General features: G+C 38.6%; 1 protein-coding gene across 12 annotated transcripts in view; it reads right to left on the minus strand.

The window, feature by feature from the left end:
- Window positions 1–18,069, minus strand: part of PARD3 (par-3 family cell polarity regulator) — a 656,403-nt gene that overhangs the window by 315,552 nt on the left and 322,782 nt on the right. For 9 of the 12 annotated variants that reach the window (XM_034644391.1, XM_034644386.1, XM_034644389.1 and 6 more), the window contains exon 5: window positions 16,046–16,177. The exons of the other annotated variants lie outside the window; for them this stretch is intronic. In XM_034644391.1, the coding sequence (XP_034500282.1) occupies window positions 16,046–16,177 (132 nt within the window). The remainder of the gene's footprint in view (window positions 1–16,045; window positions 16,178–18,069) is intronic. 12 annotated transcript variants of the gene reach the window in all.

The following is an 18,069-nucleotide window of genomic DNA, read 5'->3' on the forward strand; positions in this document are numbered from 1 at the left end:
AGAGAAGCTTAGCCGTAACGCTTGCACTTCTTCATAAGACACTGAGAAACACCTTATTTAAGTGTTTCCAGTTCTACTACAATCAGAAAAACATGCTGATGTATATCTTGGCTACATTTTTTTATTGTCAAAGGATTTTAACCATATATATAATTATATAAAAAGCAGAACCACCTAATACACGTGGAAGATACAAAGAATACTGATTATATACTTCAGAAATGTTTCAAATACAAAAAAAAAGCATAATCTAAAATTTTTTACAGTACAACAGACTGTTGTAGGTAATTTTCTTATTACTCTAACAAGACCTTATAGTGAAAGATAAGAAGCAAGTTGAGTTCCTAATGACAGAACATGACTATTGAAATTTTATAGCAATCACTAGGACAGGGTGAGTGGCAGAGGATAACAATAAATTTTATATCAGGTTTTGATTAGTAAGTTATGTAATTAAAGTAACACTTACTGCATGTTGAGCTACATTATTTTACTAACGTCTACCAGATAGGTTTCTACTGTCTGCTGTTTTACAAATAAGAAAAATTAAAACAGGAAAGACTCAAATCCACATGCCCAACGTCACACAGCTAACGGCAATAGAAATCTAATGTTTTCTGGGTCAAGAGCATAAGCTGTTAACCACTGTGGCATGGTCATTAAAGCTTCTAAACAACTGTACTAGTAAGAAAGAGGGAACTTCCTCAAATGCCCACATAAGGAAATGGCAGCTCAGACAGGTCAGACTAATAAATCCCTCAAAGAGGGAATCAATTCTAAGCTTTCTGATTGGGGGAACACAACACCACTTGCTCATAGGGTTCCACCCACAGAGGGAGCACCACAACATCTTTCACTCAGAAGTAATGAAAATAATATCTAAGTCATGTGATAAAAACTGGTATTTTCTGGAAAGATTATTAACTGAAATAAATGATTTGGATTTCCTCAAAATTTGACCACATTTTCCCAAAGATACTTTTAGAATATTACTTTTCAATAAATGACCATTTCAATCCAGGTTCTGCTACTCCAAGACACTGAAAATTAAGAGGCTTATTCAATTTTCCATTTAAGAAGTATGAACTTGGATCCAATTTTTGTCTCCTTGACTAATATTCCTGGCCCAACCACTCCATTTTCAAGCACAGCAATGTCTTACAGCAAGCATCCAATGCACACATGACCAGAGATTAAATTAATTAATGACACAATATTGATTCAAAAGGTGGGGGGACATCTGAGCAAAAGGAATAGAATAGTTATTTAAAAGGAAGGAAGAGTAGTCCAACAGAGTACAGAATATGCATGAGATCATGGTAGGAGACGAGGCCTAAAAAAGTTAAATTGGATTTTGGATTGCAGAGTACATAGAATACCAAGCTAATGAGTTTAATTTTAAATCAGAGTGCAATAGGGACTTTCTTCGTGCTTTTAAACTTGGGGGTGATGCAATGTAAGCGGTGGTTTGAAAGATAATGCAAATAGGAATATGCAGAATCGACTAAAAAAGAAACAGATGGTAGAGGGAGATAAACATTACATCAGTCCGGTCAAGAGGAATATGGCTGGGATGAGAAGAGGTGCTAAGAAAGTAGAAAGATATACACACACAAGAGTAAAGGCATAATATGTCATACCTGGCAACAGGTAAAACATGAAAGAGAAGAACAAAGTAAGTTTGAAATGTGGGAGACTAACGGCAAAATTACAAAAAATGAGAAGGTCATAAACAATTACAGAATTTTCTAGGTTTTGGAAATATTTGGGAATTAGCAACATGCAATTTCACAGGGGGTGGAGGTCATTCTGGCTCCCAGAGGCTGTGATGGACTGCGCAGCTAGATGCAGAGTCAGCTCCAGAATAAGGAGTTTCAACTCCCACTGTCCTTTAGACTAGGGACCGCTTGCCCTCTGCTTGGGAAAAAGTGTCAAGATAGTTCAAAGACGTCCAGGAGAGAAGGAATCAGCTAGTATTTGTAGGCAAGCACAGGCTAGAGAGACAGGAACAGAAACTGAATGATCACACCAAGAAAGAGCATTTAAAATCTCATCTAGAGAAATGACCTGCATGCACACAGGCAGAGCAAAAGACAGACATTTTTCTGTAAATAATACCAGTGAGCTCAGAAACAGAATGTCAGAGAAGCCAAGGGCAAGTCTTCCAAGGACACAATAGATTCAAAGTGCTAGTTTAGCCACTTATTAACAGCAGGAGAAAAACTGCGCATGTACCTGAAAAAAATGTTTTCACCATCAATAAAAATCCCCTGTATACTTTACCATTTCCAATATACTTAAGAAAATGAGACAAAGGATGTATCTCTTTATAATCCACAACAAAATTAAGTTAAAGAATAATGTACATGCTAATACATGCTAATACATTACTCTCTAGTCAAAAGTGAAGTTTTTAAAATTCAAATAGTTATTATATTGAGGCACAGAAAATACCTCAAATCCCCGCCTAAGCCATGTCCAACATTAGACAACTAAATTAGCAAAAAGTTTAAAACACAGTTCAATGGAAAAATATCTTTAAAATAACAAACACATTATTTTTATTTGAATTGAGACCTATTTTTCTTGGCCAACCTACAAAAGTATGTTTCTCTTTCTAAGAGTTCAGAATGTTAATGCCAAAGTCTCAGCCAAAGGTTTATAAAAGTATTAGTGAATCGGGTCTGTTTATGATTAAAATACAAAGTTCTCAGGAAAATTAGTCCCTCCAGGGACTTAAAATACGAGTAAGTCCAAAAGCCTAGATTTCTGCTGATATAATGTGACATTCTTTGCCCTCCCCTCAAACGTTCTCCAACTTAATCTGGAAGAGACTCTTGAAAAGTAAAACATTCAGTATGTGAGGAAAGATATACTATCAATGGAATAAGATATTCTTTACCCAAATGCTTGCTATAAAAATGTTTTAGGACAAGTACAGTTTTAGATACACAAATTACAGGCAGATAGCCCCTTACAATTACAAACACATGCAGTGAAAGTATGGTACGCGCAGATGGCAACGTCGTGAAAGGGATCTAACGCCACCCGCAGTTTAGTCACGCTGCCACTAAAAGAAAGACACAAAGAAAACCCTGAGACACAGATATGGGCCATGCTCTCATTAAGAGAGAAAGAAAAACACGTGATCATAATGAACCGTGGAAGTGCTACGACGGAAAAGGAGTGAGAAACCACTATACACACTTTACTTTGGTTTTGGTGGAGGCAGGCGTATGGACAAGGTAATGGCTGCAGGAAGCAGGTGTCAGGAGAATGTCCTGAGCCGGGAGATGCCCAAGCAGGGAGCAGAAGAACAGGACTTGGCAGGAGAAAGGGGAAGAGCAGGCCAGCTTGTTCAGGGGGCCGGAGATGCACACGCAGGAGGAGTCTGGAAGCCAGAATGAGTTCCAGAGAGCTGGCAAAACCTGGGAGCACACCGGAGCGGGAGCTGCACAGGTCAACAGAGTAACGTCAGGAAGACCTCATCACCAGAAGAACGCCAGCTCCAAAACTAACGTTTACTGAGTGTTTATGGTGTGTTAGGTACTGTTTTAAAAGTTTTACAGGAATTGTCTCATCTAATCCTTCTGATCTTCTGAAATACATCTTAGAAAGTTATGAAACCTGATCTGAGGCTTAGAAACGTCAGGAATTTGCTCAGCATAACACACGCTATGAAATTCCAACCCAGGTCACTCTGGCTTCAAGCAGCTAGCTGTTAACCACTTCATCCCTCACTGATGCCGAGGATGGTCAAAACCCTGAAGGGTGTTAAGCACGACTCTTCATGTCACATCGCCTTGACCTCAGTGGAGACAGGGGTGACAGGGGGATGACTGCGATTGCTGTTGCAGGGACCCAGGAAGGAGTGGATGGCAGCCTGAACTTGGAAGGAGAACGGGGATGGAGAGGAATGAGTAGGGGTCTGAGAGACATTTAGAAAGAGAATCTCCAGGACAGGAGGTACAGTGAAAAGAAATAGCAAAAGTGAGGAATAATACTCAAAATGTCACAGGCCGGTCAACGATGCAAGCAACGGGACCCCAGCTATGTTTTCTCTTTAGTGAAAAGGGCCTCAGTAATAACCACCACATTCATAGAGCAGCACATACTCATACTAACACAAGATTTTCTTGGAGAAAGTTAGATTCTGTATTCATTTATGTCAACTATGGCATTTAATAAATCACAACTTTACGTGTAAAAGATAGAAAAATGGACACAAAGTACCCAAAACCAAACATCACAAATGGTGAAAGGCCTTTTGAATAGGGACACGCATTCCATCTTTCTAAACACTTAAATGTAATTTCACCAGTCTCCCATTTGGTACCTATAATATTTTTACTGTGTGTATACACATTTCTAATCTACATATTGATGCTACGGCTAAAAAATTGAGAAGGAAATCACTGCATTTATAGCGATCTCTGATATTTTCACTTGTAATTGCAGATGCCAACACCTTACCATGTTAACTTTCTGAACACCAGAGAGAGAGAAGTTTGGAAACAACAAGAATAATCTAAACCAGCTGCTTTGCAGAGTAAACTAATCAGTACATCCAGAAACAGAGACAGTTCTAATCAACCAGGACCCCTTGAACACCCATCTAAGCCATCAAACAGTGGAACAGTGAAAGAAAGAAAGGAAAAATGCCTAGTCCTAATAAGTGATAAAAGAAGAAGAGGATTTACGTTGTCAACAATCCCTCATTACTGGCGGGAGTATAGCCTGGCCCAACATCTACTTGAGATCACTTTGGAAATATCCATCAAAGTTACAAATCTATATACTATTGTAAAAATCCACAAATGTACTATTACATCTTTAGGTATATAGCCAAGTGATACTCAATGCAAAATGGCTTATGAACAAAGGTTATTCACTGCAATATTGTTCGCAATAGCAAAGACAGTAAACAATCCAAATGCTAATCAGCAGACAATGGCCCACCTCAACAAAGGAAAATTATTATTTTTTAAAGATTTTATTTATTTGACAGAGATAGAGACAGCCAGCGAGAGAGGGAACACAAGCAGGGGGAGTGGGAGAGGAAGAAGCAGGCTCATAGTGGTGGAGCCTGACGTGGGGCTCGATCCCATAACGCTGGGATCACGCCCTGAGCCGAAGGCAGACGCTTAACCGCTGTGCCACCCAGGCGCCCCAACAAAGGAAAATTATTAAACAGTTTCAAAGAGAGACAAGTTTTATGTTCTGCTATGGAAAGTCTGCCAAGCCATATTAAGAAAAAAAAAAATCAAACCACAGAATATGGTAGATAGTATTTACATAAATACATGAAAAGAAGATAAATTTTCACATTTTCTCATAAAAGAATGGTAATATTTGAAAGGATCCACATGTACCAGGGGTTACATATGGGGAGGAGAGCTAGGGACTGGAACGCAGCATTTTGTGGGTCCACGTGAAATATCTGATTATGGAACTGAGTATATGATCTTTGCAAAAATCAAATAAATAACATTTTCTAAAAAGTAAAAGTAAAAAAATAGTGTTATCAATTTCATCCCTTTATATCCATGAGCTATACTGTCTTCCAACGTAACAGGGAAGACCCTCTAATTCGAAGCATTTGTCTCATTTAGATGCCTAATGAGCCCTGAGGATAGGAAGGAATGAACGGGGACACCTCTCACCATTAACTTAACAAAATTTAAATTCTCTACAAGCTTGTGTGGTGTCACCTTCTTATCAGAATCAATTCCTTTAACTAAAAAACCTTTTGTACAACTCCATCAGAAACAAATGATATTTCTTCTCTCTTTGAAAATAATTTCTAACTCAATTTCATCATTTCAAATATCTAATTCTATCAAATATTCGTTTCATAAACCGAGAAGCTATACTCAGAGAATTGAATGAAGAAAATAATATCAAAAGGCTACAAACTAGGTACAATATGCTAATGGTAAGTCAGAATTCATCACACCCATATGTTATATATTGAACACATGAGTACCAAAACTCCATTTTTCCTAGAAAAAGAAAATTCACCTCTAAAAGAAAATAAAACTTTGCCAGCTTGAGGTCCCAAAGTAATGATGTAATTCATATTCACTCTAATGAAAATGAAAACCCTCAGAACTCTCTGAAAAAAAATCTAAAACAGCAAAAAAACAGCTCTCAAATGAAATAAACATACTTAGAAGAGAATATTAACCATATTACTTTCAACTCAATTGCTTATAAACTATTAAACATAATCAAACGGTTTATTCAAATATTGTTTTTTTCTAATTAAGTGGAAAATTCATCTGTCACTTCAGTCATGAACAAATTTACTATTTTCTGATAATTAAATATTTCTGGAACTATAATAGAACTGATGGCTAGGCTGGGCCCATAGCAACGTTCTGGAAGGCCTGTTCTTCCCTGTGTCTCACTAAGGCTCACTTAAGTCAAGGCAGCTCTTAGCCTCGATACCATCACCTCCTCTGTAAAGCTTTTACACACTCAGGTGGCTTCCCTGGGCTGCTGTGAGCAACTGTAGTTCAGCAGAAATCATTAGGACACAGACAGCCTGTTGGTTAACAGACTGATAGTGTTCACCTTTTAACACTTAAATCCATGTTCAATTACAAGACATTCTCAGAGAAAGATCAACCTGGGCCTAAGGAAGGCTGCCCTCTCCATCATATCATCAAGTTCAAGTAGGAACATTGCTTTACCTTGATTTTTCCCTTCTTTGTTGGACCTTTAGTCTGAAACATTTTTCCAGTCTTTCTGCCATGTGCGGATGCTAAGTGACAAACAATGATGAATCCAACAGCTGTGACTGAAAAGTATGACTGTTTCTTAAGTTTCCATAGACATGTGTCTTAATATTTAACAGGTTTTCTCCGATTTACTTATAATCTACAATTTCTAGCTCACAATTAATGAAAATCACAAGATCATATCAAATGGCACCATAAAATCTAGTCCACCTAACAAAGAATCTACCCATAATATAGGAAATCCGAAAAAGTGAGGACATCATACACTTTCTCCTTTCAATTTTTTATCACACTTATTCATCCAAAAATTCATGGAAGCTTACTAAGAGCTCCAAACAAAAGCAAACAAAACAATGCCTGTTTTACTTCAGTGCCTGGAGACAGACATAAACGTTATAAAGAGTGGTGAGAGAGGAGGGGACAATCAAGGCAGCAGGGACATCACGCTCTTTCAAAAATGGGGCCGAGGAAATGTCTCCTGAGGGAGAGGATAGGACTGGATACATGAAAGATAAGAAGGAACCAAGTCTGTGAATCGGGAGGGCCAGCAAGCCAGAAGTTTGTGGGGAGGGGGAGGGTGAACTGATAGAAAGATCTAGCACAGAGAGACAGACACACAGTCAGGACTGTGCAAAGAGGAGTTGAATGAAAGAGCCAAGTCCTAAGACTGAGAAGGGATGGCAGACAGAGGAGAAGTGACAACAGTCAGCCTTTGAGAGGCCTGGGAAGCTTCTCCCAGGTCCGAGGAGGGAGGTTTGTAAAGGGTGGTGGAGATACAAGGATACTACTAATCCTGGTTCTATTTTCTCAGGGGCCTGTGATGTTAAATCACAGCCAGTTAATGGATTACTTGAGAGAATTCAAGGGATTACCAAAGGTATGAACAGACATGCTTCTCAAAGGGTCTACCTTGATTCCAATTGATACCGACATTGCAATTTTATCTTATAATTTGGGAAGTATGGTATTTGCAGAAAAAGAGAAAAAATTGTTCAGTTTTACAATTTTATGAAGTCTGGTTTACAAAAAAAAAATATTTCAAAAGTTGTATGTGTTTACTATGGAAAAGTATAAATAACACAAAACATGAAATGAAACCCAAAAGCCTATCCTAACCCCCCTCCCATAACATCAGAGCTATGTTATGGAAGCTACATGTTTCTTTTCAGTACTTTAATATCTTTAGAATTTGTCGAATATTAAAGAAAGCTCACAACAGCCTTTTTTCAGGCACATGAGCAGAGAAAAAAAATGGATCACACATTTACAACAGACCCAGTGAAAATACTATGGGGCACAGACCTCAGTGGGGGGAAGAAAAACATCAAACCATTGGGCAAAATGGCTTAGCACTTAAAACAGCCCATTTTTCAGGACCATTTCAGACCCATGCTGAAGGTAACCGGAAAAAGCCTGTGTAGGACTGATTTAAAAAAAAAAAAAAAAAAAAAAAAAAAAAACCNTACCTACCTAGGTAACATTCCAAAATTAAAAATGGCTTTTGAGTGATTCCATTTGTACAGATGGGCTTTAGAAAATGGGTAGTGAAAACAACATACTGTAAGCTGAAAATGTTAATGTAATTTCTTAACCAGTATTTTTTAAAGAATAGCAGTTCCACTGTTCACCAAACACAGAAATAAAGAACAAATTTTCAAAAGCAAATGACATACAGATTGGTGGGAATAAAGAGAGTTAGAGTATAAAGCATGCATTCTTTTCATCGTCATAGTTAATCACACAGCTCACAACAAAAATCTTTAAGACTACCTGCGATGAAAATATGAAAAGGCACCTGAGGGTCATAGCTAAAAATGAAAATGTATCTTTATCCATAGTGCATGCTCTAAACGTCTGGTTCTAGCAGCTGTATTCACAGGCAAGAAAATCACCAGCTACTAACAGATTCCCCGTGAAGGTTAATCCACATACCACCACAGATTTTTCACCGGGTAGAATTTCTGTCTCAGTTCCCTGCTGCTTGTGGGCTTTTAGCTCCATAGGCCAAACAAGCAATAAATAGGGCCGGGAGAATCGACGAGGACCCCCTAAATTGCACACCCTACTCCAAAAGTGGGTGAGTCAAATGGTGCCTCCCTGACTCCATTCACATCACCCAGATGCTTAGCCAGTGGCCAAGCAGAAGCCCTTGTATGACACTTAGCATTCTTAAATGTATTCTTAGATTTAATTGCATTTAAGCCATGCGTGCTTGCCAAAAACAAAAGGGAATATAAAAAATGGCCACAGACACAGAGATTAACGCTAATGTCATTTTTGTGTCAGATTATGTTCTTCAGAAAAGAACCAGAGATGATTTAAAAAGATTAAATTTTATTCTAATTCTGATAAGATGCCATAGAAGCAAGAATCAAATTCTGGAAGGATGATGAGGGCATTAGAAGTATACCAGGGACGAAAATGAGCCAGCCCCACATGCCAAAGGGCACTTCCAATGCAAGGAGAAGATAATACATCAGAAAATAAAACAGGTCCTCCATACTAGAAGAGAGTTGTTGAGGTGTCACCAGTAAGTCTATTCTTACCTAAAATAAAGATGGGGAGAAAGTAGCATCTAACAAGTGTCTCCAATACACCAGAAACTGATCTGTGTTTTACATGTTCTAGCTCACTTAATCCTCACACACAAAGTCAGTATCTGCCAGATGGGTATTATTTCCCCCATTCTGACACAGCGAAAATGAAGTCTGCAGAGTTCATACCACCTAGATAAGGCCACACCACTGGTGAGTAACGGGTCAGACAAAAGGACCCATTCATGGGAAGGGCAGGTTTCCAGGCCTACTCTGCAGGCTCATGGTGTCTTTTTGCCACTAAATATAAAGAAGGATAAATGCTGCTTGTCGCTCTGACAAGAAGAGTCTCCAAAGTGGCCCTGGTTGTGAATGGCAAGGCTCCTCAGGAAATTAAGTGTCCTTCTCAGAAGAATGTCTACCAGGGTCCCTGTGCCCTAGTCCCCTTCTTCTGCCTCATGCTTCCCATCCACAGTTCTTTGATAATGAAAGTAGAAAACGTGTAGGGCTGATGGAAAGTAATATGGCACACACATACAGGATTCCTCCATCGTGTCTGAAAACACAAATAATTTTAAGACATGCATTGCAATAAACATACTGTCATTAAAGCACAACAGAATCTATTGGCCTTAATATATCCAGGTGATAGGAAAAATCTTTTCAAAGGTTGTTTTGGTTTTATTTTTAACATTATTGTGAATATAAAAGGTTTTTGCTTAAAGAAAACCTCTGGCATTTTTATAATGAAATGAAATTTAATTTTAAAACAATCTTGATGTTTTTAGTTTCTATTTTTGCTGTTGCTGAGGTAAACACAACGATGTTTGCTTCTGTCCAAGTTCTGCAGAAGTTTGCCAATTAGGAAATAATATAAATAAATCCTCTTCCTTTTAATAGAAAACTAGAATTTTAGAATTTGGAGGCAGAGGGCTTTGATTATTTTTATCCAGATAACCCTAGCAGTCATTTGGTTTCTCAGCATTTATGGGCTAAAGAATTAAAGCAGAAACAAACACACCAGGTACCACTTGGCAGCACCAGAACCTAACCTTATGTCCTATTAATGAGGCAGATGCCATGAAGCCCTGCCTGTGCCCACATAAGAACTTCTATAGCCCTTCCATGTTTTAGCAAGATAACCCCGTGGTCAGTTCACTGACTGGTCTGCAGCTGTTGTAATCAGATTGCTAAGGAGGCCATCTCCTAACTTTGTAATTTAAAAAGTCTGATCATTTCATATTCGGAAACCGACAACTTATGCCATCTGGATGGCTCTAGGTGTCAGTGAAATGAGGTGGGGTTTTTTGGCTTTGGTTTTGTTTTTCCATCTAGAAAAGGCTATTATAAGAACTAGGAAGATTGGTAGGGGAAGAAAGGGATAAAGAAAGGGGGGGTAATCAGAAGGGGGAATGAACCATGAGAGACTATGGACTATGAGAAACAAACTGAGGGCCTCAGAGGGGAGGGGATGGGGGAATGGGATAGACCGGTGATGGGTAGTAAGGAGGGCATGTATTGCATGGTGCACTGGGTGTTATACGCAACTAATGAATCATCGAACTTTACATCGGAAACCGGGGATGTACTGTATGGTGACTAACATAATATAATAAAAAAACATTAAAAAAGAAAAAAGAAAAAAGAAAAGGCTATCAAACACTTGGGAAAGGAAAAGGCTCTCCCCACATGCAGGCAGGTCAGAGGAAAAACCAATTTCAACGAGAGGTATGGAAGCAGGACCCACAACCTGATCCCCCCAGACACCCATCATCCTGTCACTCCAAGGTAAATCAGGTCACCCCCAATACCACAATTACTTATCACCTGGCCTACTCATTCTTTTTTAAACCATTCCCATATAAAATCTGGATAAGCTTTAAACTGTTTCTTCACTACAGTATGTTTAACACATCCAAAATAGGCTCTAATTTTTAAAATTTATTGTTGCCCTAGATCTTCAAAGATTTGGGCTTAATCAAATTATAATGAAAAGCAAAAATGAAACCCTGTCATAGAATCTTACCTTTCCCACGACATGTCAAATGTACTCATTGTGTATCATGTGAATAGTTATAAAGCATAAATATTTTCAAAAGTTTAAAGACTACCAGAATAAGCCATCAGTGTTGCAGAATTCTTTTTTAAGAATAGGAGAAATGAAAGGAATTTATTCTCAAGCATCATTTTATTTCTATGTGATTTCTATTAAGAAGCACCTGGCTGGCTCAGTCCGAGAAGAAGGCAACTGTTGACCTCAGGGTTGTGAGTTCAAGCCCCACACCGAGTATAAAGCGTATTTAATAATTGATTAATTAATTAATTGAAATTAAAAATAGGAAAAAATATGCTTTCTATTTAACATTCAAGCTATTTTCTACTTCTAAGATCTAGGACTTGACTCGGGCTAATGTAAAAACAGACACTGTCCCTGTATTAGCCATCTTCATTTCAGAAGGAATAAGTATCAAAAGTCAGGAATGTTCTGCTTTGCATGAAAAAAATCTGAAGCAAAAGCATCATGACTGTAGACAGTGACAAAAATAAGAAGAAAAGGCACTATCATTGTTCCTTAAACTCATGGCTCTGAGACGACACTGAATGCTGGGGACCAGAAGCCAGGGGACAAAGGTGAGGACAGTGCACACCCATTGTCACACTCGAACTGTGTCATCACCAAACATTTAAGGTAGTTTTCCTCACAGTTTGCCTCCCCCGGTATAATCTGCCAATTAGACAAAGTTTTTGCTTGATGGAAAAAAATCCTAAAACATGGATTTTTCTCTAAAGGTCAAGGCAGTCATTCCCCTATAACAGAGCTTAAGTGGCGGCTGGAATGCCTTGCACCTCCTGGCTATTTCTGTTAATTGGCTTCAGGCCTGTTCACCAAGTCAAGGTAGTGAAAATGGCAGGCTCCCAATTAGCTTAAATTTCCCTGAAGGTCGCTCTACTTCCAGGCCTTAAATTCCTCCAATAACGTATTGTAAAGTTCCTGCCTCCTCCTTTGTGGAATTTATTAGTTGCAATAAACTGTAGGGACATAAGAACAAAGTCAGCTTATGATCTATTATCTGCCAATATTAAATTATAGTCTGCACAGAGTCAGGGAAATGGTAATGGTTAAAAGGAATTCAGATTTCTTAAAGCATTGCTACACATCAAAACTAAGCCTTTTGTTGATTTTTTTGTTGTTGTTTCTTGGGTCTCAGAGTCAAAATTTCAGAAGCATGAAAACTTTTTCAAGGCAATATGACAACAACCCATTTAGTATAGAAATTCTTTGTACTTCCTCTGAGAGCTCAGAAAAAGGAAGTCACAAGAAACGGATGCTCTTTGAAAGATACACAGGCCTCTACCTTCTGAGAGGACCCTGGTGTAGGATTCAGCTACAGGCTATTCTGAGCAAGAATTAGTCATTGAAAAGCAGGACTTCTATTTCTGGAAATCACGCTGAGCTTGAGCCCAAGTGATTCCTGGTACAAAGTTCTAATAAGATACATCCCCTACCTTTGATTATATGAATGTGTACCTTACGAATATTCTGAAAGAGGGAAAGATTCAATACCCCCTCAGAGGGGATCAACCCCACAAAAAGCGAAAGCCACCTTCAGCTTCCAGGGGTGCGTACTAGGTCAGCACTTGAACACGCTCCCTTGTGCTTTTCCTTCCTACTGTTTATTCCCACTGGCAAAACTGATGTGGTCATAATTGCCTTCAAAAAAACAGAGATAATGAGACGAGCAATCTAGTAGGAAATAGAGCAAAAACAAAACCACGGAAGGCATATAAAATCTAGAACTCTGTTGACCTCTTCGGGCCAGATGGCATAACTCATGCAAGACAGTTCTATCCTGGTGATCCCAAATTGTAAAGGCGGGGGGGGGGGGGGGGGGGGATTTTTGTTTTTCACCGTATAAAACATTGTTTTTACCTACGTGATGCTTGTCTGTTATTACATTTTTAATGGCAAAAACTAAGGAGAAAAAAAGCCACAGAAGAGACATCAGGCCCTTAAAGTCAGATGACTCATGGGAAATGGTTAAAGGAATAAATGCACAATTAAATGAGACTGTCTGGACTAGATTTACAATATATCCAGCATAACCTCTTCGTCCTCTTCTCCCCCAAACAATTGTGCCTACTTCCAGGCAAAGTTTTAATATGGATTTTGTGCTGTTTTTGCTGTTTTTGTGTAGTTAAATAGATTTCAGTTTGGTTAATTATCCTGCTGACGTGAAATCATCAAATTTAGTGAATGGATCATCATTTTTTTAAACTTAAGCCAAGGAAGATGTTTTCAGGCTCAGGAATCAACTACCTAATGCCATTTACATTAGACTAAAAACTAAGGAAGAACTTATTGTTTTAAAAACCTGCTTATCATGGAACAAATGCTTCAGATAACTTCAACAGAAGCAAATCGAGGCTGAGTCTTTTGGGAAAAAAAAGTATGTGGCTTCTCAATGCAATTCCTTTCGTATAAAAAGAAACTATTTTATACCAAAATTACAAAGAAAAACTACACTACCTCCTTAAAAACACATCTACAACCACAACAGTAAGAAAAACATGATATTTTTAGAATACAATTAAATATATCATAGTTTAGAAACTCTGGACTGCCGATTTCCCCTAATCTTGTAATAACAATAATCACATTTAGCATAGTTAGCTAACCGTGCCTCCCTTCTTGCTTTAACGGAACCCTGATTGTGCTCAGTGATGAGCTGCTGTGTTTCAGGGAGGACAAACCACCACATCCACAGGCCCCGCTCCAGGAGATCAAGCTCAACTAGGCTAAACCAACACCTCCCCATGAGTTAGAAACTGGCAGGTGAGTCGTACAACTCTAGGAAACATAACATGAAGGGCCCCTGTCTGGGGTGGGGTAAGGGGCTTGTGGGAAACGTTTATCGGCTTTCGGAAAGGACCATGCAGAAGACAAAGGCACTGTTCCTCTCCTCTGTGCAAGGATGTGGTGTCCGAGGCTCTGACAAACTGGAGCACACAGCCACGGAGGCCCTGGGTCGGACGCCCAGCAAATGGGGAATCTGGATCCTCAGTGAGGTCGGCTGGGCTGTGAACTACGCCCACAATCGTCCCTTCCTCCAGATTTCTTGTTAAATGGATAAGAAGTATCTTCTTCTTAAGCAATCTAGATTTTGTTTGTGGCAGTCGATTTTTTTTTTCTAACCAATATATTAAGACACACCATTTTCCTGGGTACCGGGCATGATTTTAATAACCCCTTGGCAGGTATTCCATCACTGGACGCAGCACTGCAGGAACAGGTTCTGTGATCACACCGATTGATAAACGAGTAAACTGAAGTATGGGCAAGGCAGCCACATGCCCAAGTCTCATTTATCGTGGATAGCTGGTAACCAGCCAGTCTGACCGCAGGCCCATGTTAAACTAATTCCTTAAAATATTTACTTCAAAATGGAAATGAAATAGTAACACCAATGAGTTTAAAAGTCTGTGTTATTTTGAGAAAATAATGCTTCTCCTCAGTAGGACTTCCATGGTTTTTTAATTATTTTACATTATTTCCATCACACAATGCTTCTAATGTATTCTAACATTTACGATAAGATAAAAATCAGTAGTTTGTGATACCACCCATGGTATCAAAGACAAACTGTCCTTTTTTATTGTTTCATATTCCAACACCCCCCCACACACACACAAAATCATTTTGGGAGGCTAATGCTAAAAAAACACAGACTTAGATGAATTAAGTAAAATATTTAGGATTTCTTTCCACTGATATCATTCATCTAAATTGAAAAACAACTATTCCAACAGCTAGGCAACAGAATTAATAATAATTTTGGAAATTGCTGAAACAGAAAATAAAACATTCTCTGAGTACTCACTAGTCTTCCATTTTAAATGAACTTTTGAAAGAAAATAATTGACAAAGGAGGTAAGCATGTTTTTAATACAAAAACTGTTTAAAACTACAAAGAAAACCCTAGAATTTCCACTACAAGAAAACACTGTGACTAACAATAAACGATTCAGACTTTAAACGACAACACTGGAAGAACTTGTTTTTTATATATCAAAACTTACCGGATAAATTCTTAGTCTTCATGCATCGAAGGCTTCTCTACCAGTAACGTAACAAGTTTGCAAACAGCTGTTTTTCCCAGGACACGAACCAGTTACTTACACTGAGTGGTAAACAATTCTGATTATTTCGTGAATGGTAGGTGGCCAGCCCTGCATAGTAAACTGAGCACCTCTCAAAACGTACAAACCTCAAACAGTTCCTTGACCTGTATGAAAGGGAAAGTCCTCAAACCCGACAAGATCATCTGAATTCCGAAATAACACTACAGCATGTGTTTCTCCTATAGAGTGAAGTCAGGTAAGACAGAACATTTTAATTGGAGTCTTCGGGTACTTTGACTTACTGCCTATCAATAAAGAACCTGTAAGGGGTCTTGAAAGTCTCCTCATAAACTGCACTGTTCACTGCCAGATGTCTGTGCCTCAGCGACGTAGCAAGCTCTGAAGTCATGACACTCCAGAATCCAGAGCAAATATTCCTAACTGCTTATGAGAAATCTGTGATCTGGGACTGCCACAGAAATAGTCCATACTTCTATTAGACAAACTCTGACAGAGAGCCTGGTACTTACCTGAAGTTTGTTAGAGTAATTTACCTTTAAACATCACTGTGATTGAGGGAAACATCTTTCAGGGCATGGGCTAGGAAGTTACACCAATGACACGTGTAGAAGGATTAATTTATGTTACCTGTTCTTGCTTCTCCAGCCACCTGTCCACCATTGGGTGACTGGCACTCAGAGATGAGCGAGCATTGTCTCTCTGAAACTGGTGAGACCAGTTACTAGCATCCCGTGGAAGGCTTCTATAGTTTTCATCTTTCTATTCAAAAAGAAACAAAAAGGTGTCTTGTAAAAAAACAGACCTTGCAAATTAATGATGCACTTGGTCTTTCAAAAGTAGCAGAAAAATGATTCTGCATACTTAAAATATTTTTCCCAAACCTATACAAAATAGCTACTTGAGGATACTTCACCCAGATTAGACCTCATGAATGCAGTCATCCATCCAGGGTAAGAGAGTGTAATGACTAGAGCAGAGAAGGCAGCCACACATACAGGAGACAAAACCATTTTCCCTGCACTCCCTCCCAAATCAATCTCCCCAGGCCAATTACATGCACCAGAAAATGAAAAGTATTTCTCTGCAAGACTCTTGGTATCGCTCAATCATGGAATTTCCTCTTTTCATCTTTCTGGTCTTAAAATAATACTGAGATACTTTCTCTAATTCACCAAAAATGTTTAAAATAAGAAAGATTAATGGATTTGCTCTTCATTCAGATCTTTGTAGTTGTGTGACTTTGGCCAAGAGACCTAAGAGTCTCTGGACTGTTCTGTTAGCTACTTCATGAGCTAGTTCTAAGTATTAATTCAAATATCAAATAAAGGAAAAAATTAATTTATCGCAATACATGGTACATAATAGATACGTAACTGCTCACCCAACATGCTTATGGCAAGTGAAGTCTTTACATAAAAACCTAGTTAGTTGATAAATATTTATTTAACATATCCCAAAGCATGTGCCTGGGTGGCTTGGTGACACTTATTAAGTGTCTGCCTTCGGCTCAGGTCATGATCCCAGGGTCTTGGGATCTAGTCCTGCTTCGTGCTCCCTGCTCAGTGGGGAGCCTGCTTCTCCCTCTGGTCCTCCACCCACTTATTCTCTCAATCTCTCTCTCTCACTCTCTCTCTCTTTTAAATAAATAAAATCTTTAAATAAAATAAGTCCCAAAGCAACCAAATGCTACTGGATATTTCTTTGAAATATCAACTTATAACAATCTGCTTTGGCTTTTGGGTGGCAAAACCTAATTTCAATGTCCTAAAAGAAATGAGAAAGCTAGGATAAGGCAGAGAAGTCAAAGATTTTAGTTCAACATGTAAATCTAAATATCTCCTATAAGAACAAATTTAAAATGTTAACCTCACTCCGACCCACTTACATCAGTGCCCCACTTTAAGTGAAGGACCAAAATATTCTCCTTAATAACTGTGTTAAGGACAACCTGGCTGTATACATTATACACATGACTGCCTCTTATTCTTCGTTACTTAAACCATATGAGCAGCAAATACACAGAAACAAAAAAGTGTAATGTAACAGGTTTGCACTGTACAGACCTTAGCAATAGACCAAGATACTGTTTTCTGCCCCTTCACGAATTCCATCAGAGAGAAAAGCTTCACAATGAATTGATGGTCCTGAACTTATGCCAATACTGTAGTATGAAAAATCTTTTTAAATCTATAAATATTTACCAGTATGAACTTCAGTACAAAACTTTATACATGTTCTTTTTAATATACCTACAGAGAATAAACTAAAACCTCGACAGAATTAAACACTAGCAGCAAGTACTTCTTACTAGAAGCCTCTGCACCTGTCCGGTTCCTGCGGCTCAAGAAAGCTGTCACAGAGCGCGTAACTGCAAGCACGAGGAAAACCCTGAAGATGGCGATTCCACACCCAGGAACTAGGGACTGACCCTGCTTGCAGGAACACGGAAATGGTCAAGTAAGCAAAGGACACTGACAGAGTCTAAGGAAAAGAATAAAGCAACTGAAGAAACCAAAGCACACTGTAGCTCAAAATACTAGGAGCTCTGCCTTAAAACTTGCACATGGTAATTTGAGAACAAAGCAAAATTAGCTGACTTATAGCCAAGAAATTCAAATAAGTCGTAAAGGGTAGACAAATGTATTAATGAC

The sequence above is a fragment of the Ailuropoda melanoleuca genome, chromosome 15, assembly GCF_002007445.2.
Source record: "Ailuropoda melanoleuca isolate Jingjing chromosome 15, ASM200744v2, whole genome shotgun sequence".
Lineage (NCBI taxonomy): Eukaryota > Metazoa > Chordata > Mammalia > Carnivora > Ursidae > Ailuropoda > Ailuropoda melanoleuca.